This window comes from Chelonia mydas, chromosome 5 (genome assembly GCF_015237465.2).
Source record: "Chelonia mydas isolate rCheMyd1 chromosome 5, rCheMyd1.pri.v2, whole genome shotgun sequence".
Lineage (NCBI taxonomy): Eukaryota > Metazoa > Chordata > Testudines > Cheloniidae > Chelonia > Chelonia mydas.
This window is the reverse complement of record NC_051245.2, coordinates 21,441,241-21,458,371: the sequence shown is the minus strand read 5'-3', so window position 1 is coordinate 21,458,371 and position 17,131 is coordinate 21,441,241. Positions and strand designations below refer to the sequence as shown.

At 42.2% G+C, this 17,131-nt stretch overlaps 1 protein-coding gene across 5 annotated transcripts in view; it reads right to left on the bottom strand.

Annotated features, from left to right (window-relative positions):
- Positions 1–8,490: 8,490 nt before the first annotated feature.
- ZNF532 (zinc finger protein 532) overlaps positions 8,491–17,131 on the bottom strand; it is an 85,609-nt gene continuing 76,968 nt past the window's right edge. For all 5 annotated transcript variants that reach the window (XM_007069421.4, XM_043547348.1, XM_043547349.1 and 2 more), the window contains 3 exons: positions 15,416–15,528; positions 12,018–12,165; positions 8,491–10,343 (listed from right to left, as the gene is read on the bottom strand). In XM_007069421.4, coding sequence (XP_007069483.2) covers positions 9,849–10,343; positions 12,018–12,165; positions 15,416–15,528 — 756 coding nt within the window. In that variant the 3' untranslated portion in view covers positions 8,491–9,848. The remainder of the gene's footprint in view (positions 10,344–12,017; positions 12,166–15,415; positions 15,529–17,131) is intronic.

The following is a 17,131-nucleotide window of genomic DNA, read 5'->3' as shown; positions in this document are numbered from 1 at the left end:
TCTGTAAATACGGTGAATTTCCAGTGGAACAGGGGTTGAGCACAACAGGGGGATGCCCAGAGGACTTGGGGTTGGAGCTTTCCTATAGCTAATCTGCAGGAGAGAGGAGCCTGGGTTGATTGAGGAGCGTGCGTGTGTTGCCCATGACTAGTGGAGTCAGGGAACTGACCCCCGATAGGCACAGATAAGGCTCCCGCACGCTCAGGCGAGGGGGCCTCACAACCCTGGGTATTACCAGGAAGTGTCACAGCTGCTGGTTAACTAAAGGCTCTCTCCAGGCACTTATATACCAGATACTAAGAGATTCAAAAGTGAGGAGGTTGGAAACAGAAAAAGAAAAAGCTTATGGTTTGTTATTTTCAGCTTGTTTAGTTCGGGTAAAGGAAATAAAACGAGTGCGTAAACAAGAAACGTACGCCACACTAGATAAGCAGCAGTTGGAGCAGCCGTGCACAGCTCAGAAATTAGATATTGAAGGGAAAAGCATTGAGGAATTGAGATGTTTGCTCATGGAGCAACAAAAGTTGCATATGGGACAAACAAGGCACCCTCATGCTAAGGGCAGGTCGTTGTGTGATGCCTCATGTTAGGATATAGATATTCAGGCCTGTCTGTAAAGGCCTATATTCTAATTTAGGTGTATTCTTATCACTTAGCTAGTTATAGAGGTATAAAAAGAATCAAAATCACTGTCTGCCGGTGTAAGATCCTTCTCTTACTATGACAGTCTGAGGCCCTGTTCTTAGGCTAAGGCCTTTGGCTAAGCAGCAGAGGCAGCCATAAGCTAGGAAGCGACTGGTCACCTCCTCACATTCCAAACCAGTCACATTGAAAGAAGGTGCTATTGGGCTGTTAGGAATACAATCCTGTCCTGATAGTGCCTATCGCCTCCAGAGAAAGGGAAGTGCCTAGAAAATGTAAAAGGAAACTTAGTTTGATAGCATCCTGTCTGGCAAGAACTCACTTATCAATAGCTGGGATGTGAAATCCTCATTTCTTTGTTCTTCTATCAGTGTAGTCCCCATTTCCCTTTTGTTTGTCTGTATAATCTCTGTCTGGTTCTGTGATTGTTTCTGTCCACTGTATAGTTAATTTTGCTGGGTGTAAACTAATTAAGGTGGTGGGATATAATTGGTTAAATAATCACGTTACAATACGTTAGGATTGGCTAGTTAAATTTCAGGAAAATGATTGGTTAAGGTAGAGCTAAGCAGAACTCAAGTTTTACTGTATAGTCTGCAGTCAATCAGGAAGTAAGGGGGGAAATGGGAACAGGGAATGAGAATCATATTTTGCTAAGGGGGAATGGGAACAGGGAATGGGGGTGGGGAAATTGGAATCATGTTTGGTTAAGGGCAGGAATGGGAACAGGGATACAGGTGTAAGGCTCTGTGGTGTCAGAACTGGGAAGGGGGACACTAAGGAAGGAAACTGGAATCATGCTTGCTGGAAGTTCACCCCAATAAACATTGAATTGTTTGCACCTTTGAACTTCGGGTGTTGTTGCTCTTCTGTTCATGCGAGAAGGACCAGGGAAGTAAGTGGGTGAAGGAATAAGCCCCCTAACATCTTGGTGCTGTGACTTGGATGCATTGCATTGGATAGGTGAGTGGCAGCCTGTAAATCCCCCTCCCCAACAGTCTGCGCAGCTGCTTGGAGGGGGTATCGCAAACTCTCGTGATGGTAGTTGTGGGTTCTGGCAAGCCAGGGTAAAGGATTTTTTGGATAAATGGATAAGGAAGAACCAGGGCCCATACCAGGTGCAGGGGTCAACCTGGGATGAGATTAAAAAGGAAATGGAGGAAGTGTTAGGGGACCCAGGGGGATGGGGGGTGGCTGAGGAGCCCACCCTCCTTGATATATGGGTAGTGGAAGAAGGTCCCTGCCCATGGGGACTGAATGCCTTCCAGGGAAAGGAGGCACTTCAGTCCGCTTGTGAGAGGTTTGAAGTAAGGGCAGCATTATGGGAAGCTGCCAGTAATCTTTCAAGTTTGGTGCTGCTTCAGCAAGGGCTGCTGAAGGGTTGTAAATTAGTTAGGGGTGGTTAAAGATGATTTGGCACAACAGGGTTTAGAGTCAAAAGTAGAGTTAACAGACTACCTTTAAAGACTGGAGCTGGGACTTGGTCCTGGGGGAGTGGAGAGGGGAAAAAAAAAGGTTTCAAAGTGCAAAATGGCAGGGTTTGCAGGAGCAGGTAACAACCCCACTCTTCTCCCAGAGCCAGAATGAGAACCTGGGGATAAGGGTTCCCAACTGTTTCAACCCAGGGAGCCTGCTCTTGGCTCAGAGCTAGCTATGTCCTTTTCTTCTTTTCCTTCTTCTTTTTCTCGGTTTACTTAATTTGCTGCTGGTAGCCTATACTTTAAACTGACCTGACAGACTTAATGGGTTTCTTTCCACCTCCTCCCCCTGCCTTTCCACACTTTTTTGTTTTTCTGAAGTTTAATGGAGGATATTTTGGATATTTATGTGAAATGTTTTGGCTTTTTTTGGACAAAGTATGAGGGAGATCTGCTGTATTCCACTGGAATTTTTTTTGGAGTAAAAGATCCATGGAGACAAATGTTTTACTGTCTCTTTGAACAGTCTCAAGGTAAAGACAGCACAGGTTAAGGCAGCTGTGTGGCAATAATTGTACTTGGTGGCTAAGTTGTTACAGACAGATTGCACTACCTTAAAGAACTAACTATAGGAGTAAGTGATTTAAAGGAGTGAGTGAAAAGTTACCAATAGCTTTTGCAAAAATTGATAATACAGGGTTTGGAGGAAAGTAAACATTTGGGAGTTGTGGAAATGGTAAAAGGTAACTGTTGTGAAGATGTTAAAAGAGTAACAGTTGTGGTGTTACAAGAAGGAAGTTTTTGTTTAATGATAAAACCCAATTACATAAATGTAACAGTAAGTGCAACTCTGTGCAGTCACATTGGATGGAAGCTTGAAAATAAGGGGAACAGGTTAACCCTAAGGTGTGTGTGTGTGTGTGTGTACAGTGCTAAAATCTGAAGCTGTGTCTCAGCTATTACCTGAGAATAAAATTAATTATACAGCAGACAGAAACAATCACAGAACCACTGAACGCATCCGATGAAGTGAGCTGTAGCTCTCGAAAGCTTATGCTCAAATAAATTGGTTAGTCTCTAAGGTGCCACAAGTACTCCTTTTCTTTTTGCAAAGACAGACTAACACGGCTGCTACTCTACAACCAGACAGAGATTATACAGACAAACAATAGGGAAATGGGGACTACAGTGATAGAACAACAAAGAAATGAGGATTTCACATCCCAGCTGTTGACAAGTGAGTTCTTGCCAGATAGGATGCTATCAAACTAAGTTTCCTTTTACATCTTCTAGGCACTTCCCTTTCTGTGGAGGTGACAGGCATTATCAGGACAGGATTGTATTCCTAACAGCCCAATAGTACCTTCTTTCAATGGGACTGGTTTGGAATGTCAGGATGTGACCGGTCGCTTCCCAGCTTATGGCTGACTCTGCTGCTTAGCCAGAGATCTTAGCCTAAGAACAGGGCCTCAGACTGTCACAGTAAGAGAAGGCCCTTATACCAGCAGACAGTGATTTTGATTCTTTTTATACCTCTATAACTAGCTAAGTGATAAGAATACACCTAAATTAGAATATAGGCCTTTGCAGACAGGCCTGAATATCTATATCCTAACACCTCACAAACCCGGGCACCCCCGGGAAGCATCACAGCTTGCAAATACGCTTTGGCAATCGCCTGATGTATAAAATGAGGGCTTAAACATTGTCCTTGTGGTCCTGTGGGGGTGGTCAATAAATTGGGAGAACTTGATGTTACTGGCATAAGTTATACTTCACCAGCAAGGCATGATAGTTGGTGACCCTGATTTGTAGCTCAGCCAAAGAGTAGCTCTTGTGGCTCAGAAGGGCCAGGCACTTGAGCTCTTTATGATGAGGAATAGATATTGACTTTTGTTGTCCATTTCTTTCATTAACTGCGTTGACCACTAGGGAGTTAGGGGGTGGGAAAAAAGATATTCTGAGCCTTTGGCTGACACATAATACTTTTTGTCAGCCCTCTTGTATGTTGGGGGGATGGTAGCAGATGTCTGCCATGTAGTATGGACTGATGACAAGACGGCATCATTTATAGGCAGGCTATCATTCCTTGAGACATATTATGCAGGATATCCACCAGAAAGAGCTGAAGCTCCTATATCTTCTCTAGGGGAATTTGCAAAGTCTCAGACACCCTTCCTTATCAGTTCTTGAAAGACTTTGAAATCATCTGCATAGAATGGGGAAAGGGGAATAACTGCCTTGTCTGGAGAGAAAGAGGATTTATTGGAAGGAGGTGCTTCCTCCTCATCTCTTAGCGCTTGATCCTCTGAAAGATATCTGTGAGGAACAGGGACTTCCTGGGGAGGAGGTTCCATGGAACCAGTGGCTGGTCCTCTTACTTGAGGGCACGCTATAAAATTGGTCACTGTAGGGGACCCATGGGTCCCAGAAAGCCCCGTGAGGTGAGGCATTGGGAAAAGAAGGACCCCAAGGGTGTTCCAGACATGGTTTACAAGTTAGGCATCAACTAGTTCCTGGCAACTTGTCCTCTGGGTACATCACTGGGGAGGGAGGTTGGAATGGGAAGGTGGTGCAATCTTGGGCAGAGATGTCTGATTCCGAGGATGTGTCATCCTGTGTTCAATGAAGGGGCTAAGGGTATCACTTACTGGTAGTTGAGTCGGTACCAGTGGTCGAGTCAGCATCAGTGACTGAGTTTTTGTGAGAGAGTGCAGCAGTGCTGGTTGGTAAGTTGGGGCAGGCGGTATCAGGGCCGCGGCATGTGTGGTCTGGCCTAGGGGTTAGTATCAGGCACAGGCCAAGGGTCCAGGAGCCAATTACCAGGAATCAGGCTGGGATGGAATGAACCAAAGGGCAGGGATCAGGAGTCAGTTACCAAGAGTCAGGCCAAGTCAGGATACCAGGAGATCAGGTTCAGATGATGGAACCAGAGGGCAGGAACCAGGAGGCAGTTACCAAGAGTCAGGATACCAGGTCAGGCTCGGAAGACAGGAACAGATAAATGCAATTCATGGCAAGGTGAAGCTCAGTTGTACAGACAACTTCTTGTTTCCTCCTCTGGGTTAAATAGGGGCTGTGGCCCAATCCGGAGCTCAAGCTATTTAGCCTAAGAAGAAGAAGGTTAAAGGGTGACTTGGTTACAGTCTATACATCCCTACATGGAGAACAATTATTTGATAATGGGCTCTTCAATCTAGCAGAATACAATGCAATCCAATAGTTGGAAGTGAAATTAGAGAAATTCAGACTGGAAATAAGCTGTAAATTTTTAACAATGAGGGTAATTAACCATTGGAATGGATGGATTATCCATCACTGGCAATTTTAAAATCCAGATTGGCTATTTTAAGCTACGCTCTAGAAATTATTTTGGGGAAATTCTATATGGTCTGTGTTATACATGAGGTTAGCCTGGATGATCACAATGGTCCCTTCTGGTTCGAATCTAAGAATCTGCCAGGACACGATGGCATCTCAGGGAGGCTTCCAACCCCGCAAATGCTGGTTGAATATCTCTGAGCTCCAGTAGGTGTATGTGATGAGGACTACAAACCCCCCACAAAATACAGGCAGTTAAGAACCCTACCTGCCTGCAGACACCAAAACTAGCCACACCCCAGCTCAGCTGTGAGAAATGCCAATTATGGATCCACACTCACAGCTGTCGTGATTAATGGGGAAAAGCCTAACTATGCAGAGGAAGGAACAGGAAAGAGCTTGGGACTGCTAAGAAGCAGTAATTTTCTCCCAGCCAGCGGAATTAGCAGCAGACTGCCTCTGAAAGACTATTAACCTCCTTGGAGGGACAAGGAAGGTAAACAGAGACAAAAGCCCTGAGCTCAAGGGCCTTTGGACTCTTTTAAAATGTATGTTTACAGTAAGGTGACCATATTTTGGGAACCAAATCCAGCGGCTCACAGGGATGGGACCACAGCAAAGTAGCCAAGACTGAAAATGTAAGTTGTGGAGTGTAGCGAGGCAAATTTTTTTAGCAGCTTATATTTTAATGAATATGCATATAATCACCACGGATGTGACATCACACTGAAGAAGTGCATTCAGACACTGGTGACAAACAAGACTAAAACACTATTCAGGAATGGCAGTTTTCTGTACCCAACATCCATATGGCCTATTTAAAGAATCTCTTTCTTGGCCCCACTGCCAACGCCATGTCATGTCCCCGGGCACTGGCTTGTGCAGCTGCAGCCCCATTGGCAGCAGTGCAGGGACGTGGGGTGGTAGCAGCGATGTTTGAGGGGGACGTCTCCACCCCACGGGGAGCCTAATGTGTCTCCACTACAACCTGCCCCTCCAATCAGGGAGTGATGACATGTCATGTGCTCACTCTGCAGACCAATAAGAGGGCAGCGCTGTAGGGGCCCTAATTCAAATTCTTTTCTACTTGCCGTGGAGATAGCTGGGCCATGGAGTTGTGACTTGTGGGCCCCAGGCCTGACCAGGCAACCCTACTGGTATGTGCCTGATGGAGTCCTGCAGCAGCCCCTTGTGCTGGGGCAGTGAGAGTGGCACAGCCCTTCCCCCTCCCCGCCCCCAACCACCACACACCAGCCCCATGCCCCCCACCCGAGTGGTCCCAACCCTGGCCTCATGCCTCCACCCCTGAGTAGTCCCTGGAGCCCCCCACCCTGGCCTGGTGTCCTCCCCACCCAGGTCGGTTCCTGAAGTCTTGTCCCCTAGCTCATCACTAGATGTCAAGGGAGAGCTCATTCAGACCATGGTTATATCTGGTATAGCTAATAGTAATAACAACAATAATGGAAGCGTTCTGGATATTTCTCTCCAGCACATTTATGCATTAGACTGGGGTGGCCAACCTGTGGCTCTTCAGAAGTTAATCTGCGGCTCCTTGTATAGGCACCGACTCCAGGGCTGGAGCTACAGGCGCCAACTTTCCAGTGTGCCAGGGAGTGCTTTTGCATCATAGGCCTATTGTAGGAGTGCATGTTTGACTGGGGAAGGAAATATATCTGACAGAGAAGAGAGCTGATGCCATTTTCTCAGGATAAGTGACTAGAAGACTTAAGAATAGCCTGGCTTGGTGGATCAAGACTGCAGAAGGTGGCCATGATCACCACAGGAAACACCTCCATGAAACTGCACTTGAGGAGCACAACATCCTGGAGGGCTACCCATGGGGGCTGTATGTCCTGAGATATGAAAGCTTTCTCTGCTTTGGTGTAGGTAACCATCCTGAGATGGAGGTATTTTCCTGTCAGTAAGGAGCCCCCCCCGCCCACACATACTTAGCTTGTGCTAAGCATGCTCTTAATAGAATGTCGTCTAGCATATTTCCACCTGAAAAAGGCTGGCCACTTTTCTAGCCTTTTTCTTGGCGATGGAAGGGAAAAGAAAAAAAAAAGAGAGAGAGAGCTGGAGAACTGTTTTGAGGAGTAGGATGACACACAGAGATGGGATGGTGGGGCAGCTATTATGGTATTCTCTCTCTCTCTTCTTAAAAGGGGTGTATGTGTGTATATTCAGGGCTTATGGAAAATCCAAGTCCTATTTATTTAAATAGCAGGTCTGTTACCAACAGTGACAGGTTGTATTTCCATATGCTGTCCTAGCAATGTCTATAAACCCAAATCTAGAAGAAATGCTTCTAGGAATTAGGAGCTTGTTCAATCCCTGTCTCCCATTAAACCTCTGCTGAAATTACTACCAAGGAATGACAATTCTGCCAGCCTGGGGTTTTGACTAATGCCCATTACCAAATATCTGAGTTCCACCCACTTAATAGATTGGCAAATGAAATCCCTAATGGGACAATTTGTGGCAGATTCTTTGACACATGCGCACTTGGAAACTGGACTGTGACCACCAAACTCATTTCACATAGCCTACCTAAAATCTTGGCGTCTCTGCTAACTTGGCAGTTTTTTGCCCTGTATGTAGTGACATAAAACCATTAGTTCAGGGTTTCTCCTTTGTAGGTGTACAATAATGGAAAGGGAACAGACAACAAAAAGTATTAATAATGCCTGTGCAAATTTAACCTTTATTATCTGTTCACTGTATACAAAACACCATTGCTGCATAGTGATAACTTATTTGCTGTACAGTTGACAGTGCTCATCAACAAACAAGTGTTAAAAAGGTATACACTTAACAAAAGGGCAATGATAGCCAGTGCACATAACTGACAAAAACATACCAGGAACCTGCAACTTCAGCTATAAGCTTTAGCATACAGAAGTACTGCATAACCACCTAATACTTGAGTAGTGTATAAAGGGGATAACAAGCATCTACTAATCAACCAAATTAGGAACATGGATGGAGAGAAAAGGTAGAGCTAAAGTTTCTGATATACAACACAGAATGGCAAGAAGGATTTTTACATAGAAGCTCAGGTTTCTAACGCTGTTAGAATTTAATGATAAATAACAGAATCTCACAAATCTTTAGGGGCAAAATGCGCCACATTTATTTACATATGAAATGTACTTAATACAGTTATAATGGACATAGTGTATAGTAACATTTGAGAGCAGCAAGACTTTTAAAGAACCGAACAGTTACTACAGTATATCATGCGGATATCTATATATACACAATTTTTTTTAAAAAAGGTACAAAATTTGTTTAGGGATCCATACAAGGTATAAAATGCAAAAGCAAACAAACAAAAATATAACTCTCACAGAGAACTATATATGAAAGGGACAGTATGGTACCTTTTCTGTACTTCAAGAATGCATAACCGGTAATATTAGGTATACTTTTTGAAATGACTGAACTAGTTTCAGATGGTCTGTGCTAATGTTGAAAGGCCAACTTTTACTGAAATAGGCTGGTGTATTACCTTCTTGACAGTTGTGGTTGGACAGAACACTGAGCACCAGGACACTTGGCATTAGCATACAGAGCTGGGAAATACCAACTCTCACAGCCAAGGAATTAAACTATTTTCTTTCAAGAGCCAGAAGAAAGGAAAATACACAATGCTGTGTACTCACTTCTATATAATGTTAAATAAATTATATGACAAACCCCACCATAATTATAAAACGTATTTATCTAATTACATTTTATTTGTTTAATCCACAGCAGCCCAGCCTTTCTGTAACAATTTTAACTTTGTGTGACCTTAAAGACCTCCTTGCAGGGCCTAAACAAATGATGTAGTGATGCCCAGTTGTGCAGTAACATTTTTTCAAAAGTGCAATGACGTTCTAAGGAGTATGCACTCTGAATAGTAAACACCTGGTATTTCTGGTGTTACTGTCTAAACACTGTATTCTTTATAGATGCAGTGACTATTCCTTAGGGAAAGATTTTCAAAACCACCTGAAAGATTTAGAAGCACGAGTCCCATTGATTTTCAAAATCTTCCCTATACATAAAAGCACTGCTTTCTGGTGCAGTTTCATTAACTAAACTTTCTTTCAGAAGCATTTCATATATAAAACAGTTTAACGGAACTGAAGGAACTACCCCTGTGTTAAGAACTCTGTTTTAAAGAAACTTACTACAAAACAAACAAAACAAAAACCTGATTTTCCACTAAATAGCAATACAAACACGTAACAAAGAGTATAAAAATTGTTAGTTTAAATATATACAAACTCTTTTCAACTCAAATACTGTTTTAATGCTTATTGAGCATATAGACAATGAGGTGAAGAGGATACATTTATGTAGAATATATTGCAACAGCCTGAACTGTACTGTTAACACTATTATACGGAGAACTTTCTGTAACAAAAATGTCATTTATATTCCAATGTGGAGGTGGATTTTTGCTTCTCAAATATCTGATCACTTTTCAGCTGAACTCAATCTTTTAGATTTAATGAAGGCCATGCCATGTGTTCTCATATGAGTATTTAAGGCCGCTTCAGTTTCAAATGTCTTTGCACACACTTTGCATTTTCGGTCTGATACCATGTTGTCAGATGATTCATCTTCATGATTGGGTTTATTTTCTTGTTGACTATCCTCCCCAGACCCGTTCTGTTTCGATACTGGCTGAGGCTCCTTCAGCTTATGTACAATGAAGAGATGCCTGGAGAGAGATACATGAGAGGTATAGCAGAGGCCACATTCCCTGCACTGATACGAAGAGCCATCAGATTTGTGCTGAGGGATATGTTCATGAAATTGAAGAAGATTTTCTGTTGTAAAGCCACACACAGCACATTTGTGGACTTTAAAAACATTTATCTTCAACTTCTTCAATGGCTGTGTGATTGCTCCTCTCGGAGGCCTGAATTCCAGTACAGGTTCTTCCAACTTACGCTTTGGACTGGGAACCTAAAAAACAACAAAAGTGTATTTATGCAGTTATAAATACACAGTTCTCATGAATATTCACCACTTGTGGACTTAAAAACCTTCCATGGGTATGTTCCAATAACCCACTCCTAAATCCAATCTCTGAAATAGTAAAAACAACCATCTATGTTAACAAGAATCAGTTCCTTAATATATTGTACAAGAGATTGATTTTGCTAGCTAAGTAACAGCATTTGGTGCATTGTACAAACATTAATAAATGTTTTCCAGTATTACTGTTTTAAAATATAATATTCAATGATACAGTAATGATAGAAAGATATCCTAAATATGTCCATGAGCACTTTAGTGCTTACTCAGAAATCTCAATCTTAACTGGATTTGATTTTATTCCATGCATGACGATGATGACTGTAGATCACCTCCTGACTGTTTGTGGCCAAAAGGAGATACTGGAGAAAGATGAATCACTGAGTACAATTTTTGATTACTAATCTTCTACCAATCTGTTTCTTCATTTTATTGAGCAAGAGGCATATTTTTCAAAAATCCTTCACTTACCTGTTTGACTCAGAGAATCCACGTTATATTTCTAGACTATATACCTAACATGACCCTATTTTCAAAAATGTTTTTAGAAAGCGGGGACAATTTCATGGCAACATTTTTTAGGGTAGTGAAACAGTCACACATAAATTCCCTTTTTAAAAAATGTGTGCTGGTGTCACCACTATCAGCCTCTGACTCAAAGACGTGTATATTTCTTAGTGTACAGAATGAGCTGATCATAAAACACTGAACAAGTGTCATTAACATTCACCCTGGGCAACTCAACAACTCTGATAGCACCCTATAGCCATTTTAGTTTTCTCTTCACTCCTACCATTCTTCATCACACTGAACACTAATTCCACTCTACCATTTATTTCTGGTAAACACAGACAACATTTTACTTAGTATGGAAATAAATTTTGATAAAAAAATTCAAATATTTGATTGATGTAATGGGAAAAAAAATGGGAATATTCCAGGTGTCCTGAAAGAAATTCCCAGGCATCGAATGGAAAACGAGGTCTGTCTCAATAAAACCAAGATACTTAATATATACCATGAACATTCCAAGCTCTGTTTTTGGATCAGTGTTCCTCTGGCCAAGGAGGATTGTTCAGTGTTAGTCAACACCACTCACTCATCCGGCACTGCAGGAGGACTGCCTTATTCTATGGATTACTTTAAGTTACAACTTTAAACTAAGCCTAAATTGGTATTATTACTATGTGATGGTTGTTCAGCGTCCTATGTGAAATGAGTTTGGTGGTGCCAGTTTGCCAACAAACATAGCTTCTATCTAAGCTGTAGCTGTTTGGTTGATAAAGGATTTTGGTTTGCAAAGCTTCCAACAGAGCACCTTTAAAGAGGTGCTATGGAAACAACTCATCAAGACATAGGCTGAATTCTCTCTCACTTGAAGTCTTTAAGTCAAGACTAGATGTCTTTCTAATAAACATGTCTTAGTTTAACCACAAGCTATCGACCTGATGCAGGCCTATGTTTTACAGGAGATCAGATTAGACAATCATCATGGTCCCTTCTGGCGCTAAAATCTATGCATCTATAAAAAGGTCTAACTTCACACAAACAAGAAGGGACCAAAAAATTCATTGTTGAAAGAGGTTCTCCTAAAGTGTTTACCTTTGTGTCTTCTTTTACTTCACTTTCTTCGATATTGGTTGATTCTGTCATTTCTTTCACATCAGGGTCTTTAATGCCATGCATCAACTGAATATGTTTTTCTAACATCAGCCGTTTAGTAAAAGTGCGTCTTGAATCCGGGCAGTGCCTGTATAAGTGCAAAGCAGACATACATATGGTCAAATGTTTACCTTTTTTATAAACAATCTTTAAAAAAAAAAAAGACAGATATGAAGTAGTCATAGAATCATAGAATATCAGGGTTGGAAGGGATCTCAGGAGGTCATCTTGTCCAACCCCCTGCTCAAAGCAGGACCGATCCCCAATTAAATCATCCCAGCCAGCTTTGTCAAGCCTGACCTTAAAAACTTCTAAGGAAGGAGATTCCACCACCTCCCTAGGTAACGCATTCCAGTGTTTCACCACCCTCCTAGTGAAAATTTTTTTCCTAATATCCAACCTAAATCTCCCCCACTGCAACCTGAGACCATTACTCCTTGTTCTGTCATCTGCTACCACTGAGAACAGTCTAGAGCCATCTCTTTGGAACCCCCTTTCAGGTAGTTGAAAGCAGCTATCAAATCCCCCCTCATTCTTCTCTTCCGTAGACTAAACATCCCCAGTTCCCTCAGCCTCTCCTCATAACTCATGTGTTCCAGTCCCCCAGTCATTTTTGTTCCCCTCCGCTGGACTCTTTCCAATTTTTCCACATCCTTCTTGTAGTGTGGGGCCCAAAACTGGACACAGTATTCCAGATGAGGCCTCACCAGTGTCGAATAGAGGGGAACGATCACGTCCCTCGATCTGCTGGCAATGCCCCTACTTATACATCCCAAAATGCCATTGGCCTTCTTGGCAACAAGGGCACACTGTTGACTCATATCCAGCTTCTCGTCCACTGTAACCCCTAGGTCCTTTTCTGCAGAACTGCTGCCGAGCCATTCGGTCCCTAGTCTGTAGTGATGCATGGGATTCTTCCGTCCTAAGTGCAGGACTCTGCACTTGTCCTTGTTGAACCTCATCAGATTTCTTTTGGCCCAATCCTCTAATTTGTCTAGTGCCCTCTGTATCCTATCCCTACCCTCCAGCGTATCTACCTCTACTCCCAGTTTAGTGTCATCTGCAAACTTGCTGAGGGTGCAATCCACACCATCCTCCAGATCATTTATGAAGATATTGAATAAAACTGGCCCCAGGACCGACCCTTGGGGCACTCCACTTGATACCGGCTGCCACGTAGACATGGAGCCATTGATCACTATCCATTGAGCCCGACAATCTAGCCAGCTTTCTATCCACCTTATAGTCCATTCATCCAGCCCATACTTCTTTAACTTGTCGCAACTTCACTAGTGCATTATATCCAGGCACCAGTGCAATTTGTTAAAGAAAACACCAATATTTTTCTAACAAAGTTTGTATACAAAAGAATTAAAAAGTAAACAAAATTACCAAATACACTATTAGTTAAAAATATTTGAGCAAATTAACCTCTCTCTCTCTTGCTGTGGATATCTTGGATGTAACATCCTAGAAGCTGACATACTGGGAAACAAAGTGAAAACTGAAGTATCTGAGCTCCTTCCCCCTCTACTCTTTTGTCCACATCACCGATGGGTAAAATTAGACACACCCATTCTACATCTCCCCTCCCCAATCCAAGCTTCACCTGGGCAGCAAACATCTCCCCTACAGTCTGAATTTGGATTCCAAATATCATTATTATTATTATTTGTTTTGCTAGTGCCTAGGAGTCTTATTTATAGACCTATTGAGCTAGGCACTGCAGAAACTTCTCAGTCTGACCTCACCCCTGGATTCTTCTAAGTTTCTGGGCCTGATTCACCTCCCACTTTGAACCAAGCATCCCTTCTTAGCTCCCGTTCCACTTCACTTGGCATGCATCGAGGTTGGTCAAGAGAGCAGTCTTATCTCCCCATCTGGCTTGCACCCTCAGCTGGAGGTGGTTGTGAGGCTTGAAAGCCTCCCAGGTGACCTTGGATATTATATAACATACCCCAACTGATGTTTGGTTTGGGGATGGGGGTGTTTTCGATGGTTCCTGGAAGGGGTGTTCCCAGAAGAGAACAGGAGAAAGAGATATACGCCAATATTCTCTTTCAAAATATATCGCTTTTTGGGAACTAACATTTTTTATGATAATTACATTGCTAATTCAAAAAGGACAATATTTTTATGATACAAAGATATGATTCTGACATTAAAATGAACATACACGCTTAGGCCTGGTCTACACTGGGGAGGGAGGGGGAGTGAGTGAAGTCAGTCTAAGTTACGGAACTTCAGCTACGAAAATAGCATAGCTGAAGTCGACGTACTTAGAGCTACTTACCGCAGTGTCTTCACTGTGATAGGTCGACTGCTGACGCTCCCCCATCGACTCCGCCTACGCTTCTCGCTCTGGTGAAGTACTGGAGTTGATGGGAGAGCGCTCGGCGGTCGATTTATCGCAACTTCACTAGATGCGATAAATTGACTCCCGCTGGATTGATCGCTCCAGAGGTGTATGTTTTCTTGTAAAGGCGATGCAAGTCAAAATAGGAGCTCTTGATGCTCATCAGATGATGAATGGAACAAATGGAACAGTGGCCAACCAGATCACATAATGAGTGACTAATGCAACTGGATACTACTTAACAGATCAGTTGAAATCAGCCTGAAATGGGTTTAGAGTATGGCAGATACTGCCCAGTAACCAAAGAGGTGACATACCCATTACTATGCTCATTATTGTAAGTCCATAAAGCAATATGCTAGATCAGTGGTTCTCAACCTTTCCAGACTACTGTACCCCTTTCAGAAGTCTGATTTGTCTTGCATGTCCCAAGTTTCACCTCACTTAAAAACTACTTGCTTATAAAATCAGACATAAAAAATACAAAAGTGTCACAGCACACTATTACTGAAAAATTGCTGACTTTCTCATTTTTACCATATAACTATAATTATAATTTTTACCATATAATTATTGGAATATAAATATTGTACCTACATTTCTGTGTACAGTATATAGAGCAGTATAAACAAGTCATTGTCTGTATGAAATTTTAGTTTGTACCTGACTTCGCTAGTGGTTTTTATGTAGCCTGTGGTAAAACTAGGCAAATATCTAGATGCGTTGATGTACCCACTGGAAGACCTCTGGTTGAGAACCACTGTGCTATATTATACATAAGTGGGACAGCCCAGATACTCTGGTTGTCATTCAAATTCAGAGTTGATCCATGCATTCATATAATAAATTAACTGATCTAACTGAATTAATTAGATGTTTGGTTTTGCATAAACAAGAAGTGCAGATAAACTGACAACAGCCTCTACTTTTCTCTTTACCTTTGTCTCCATTGATCTTAAAGAACATTAAAAGTAGAACTTACGAGCAGGTATAAACTTTCCTAATGCCTTTGTGTTTGATACGATTGTGGCGACATAGACTATGGGATGAACTGAAAGATTTGTCACATTGTCGACAAGGATGTTTCTTCATTTGCTTTAAAGAAGGGAAAAAGAAGAAAATATTAACTAGCAAGGTAATCAAAGGCAGTATATATTCTCAATCTTTTAAAAATAACAAAGTAAGGTTACTTACCCAGATCTTTTATTCTTCGAGGACACTGCCTCTCTAGGACAACATTGTAGGAGTCACTGGTCCCAGAACAGTTTCTAAACTGTGTGACCATTAAGAGGCATGCACACGCCTACCAGCATTGTAAATTGTAGTGAAAAAAAGAGATGCCCTTGCCCTCTTTTCAGTTCTTCTCTGCCACCAAAGATGGAGGGGGAAAAGGGGAGGATCAGTTTGAATTTACATAGGCAATGTTTTCAGATAACTCCAGTTACTATTAAATAACCCTTTCTCCATTGCCAAATTGCCTCTTCACATCTTCACTCTGGTAGATTAGCAAGGAGCAGACAACTGCAGGAGGAAGGGCGAGGGATACCTAATTGAAAATAGACTGAAGCACTGCTTTGCCAAATGTGAAGGACGGTGATTTCATCTCACAACTTCGACTCATAGGAAAGATCCCTGAAAAGGCATGCAGAAAGATGGGGTATAGCATGGCATTCCATTGTAGGACATAAGCCTTCTTCATAATTTCGAGGATCTAATGGTTTTATATTATAGATGACCATGTGGAAGGAGGTGGGAAAAACAATCCCAAAAAGGAAGGAAAGAAGCAGAACAATTTATGTCATTCATTCTGAGCTCTCAGGAGATTTTTTTCAAAATGGTACTTGCTTGAAATAGAAGCAGCTGCAGGTGCCAGCATAGAAGCCCTCTATTGTGTTGAGTTTCTCTAAAAGAGAAAGATTAATGGAATCATCTCTAGTGATGGTACTCCTAAGAATGGCCAGAGGGTCTCTAGTATCTGAAGAGCACTTCTTCCCAGCTGCAAAAGCTCAAAGAACAAGCCATTGTTAATGTCCCCTATAACTGATTTAGCATATGACCAATCCAAGAACTCAGCAAGTCAGTCCCTTAAACAGCAGGTCTATCACCTTGAGCTTGCAGCAAAGACACTGCACACTCATTGCACACTCAGGAGACTAGAAGGTTTACAATTAGAAGTTTATTGTCGCAGCCATAATTTAATCGTATTGACAGCTTAAACACTTCAGAAATTGATAAGTCAGTCCCCCACAGTCACCAGTTAAAGCTTTCTTGCTTCCAGGCAAGTGGATTTTCTAAACCCTGAACTATATCTTTCTGCTTCAAAACAGTGACTCCTTAGGCCAGTTCGATAAAGACCTGGAACAGAGGACTGAAAGAAAAAGACAAAAGAAAGCTGACTGATCTAACGTAGATCACTTTGACTTAGATGATCCTTCAACTGAGTTAATTAGAACCAGGCTCCTGGTTCACTCAAACTATCCCCTCCCAACTAGGAGACTGTCAGATCCAAGGACTCTTTGGGTCTAAATATGCAACAGATCTGCAAGAACTGGGTTGGACCCTAGCTAGGAGCGCTGTGCCCATAGAAGGAAATCCAGATCACTCAGACACTGAGCTGAAGTGCTTTGATTTGAGGATGGCTTATACTTGCCATTCAGGTTCAAGTGAGAGGATGGCAAAGAGACATAGTCTGATCCAG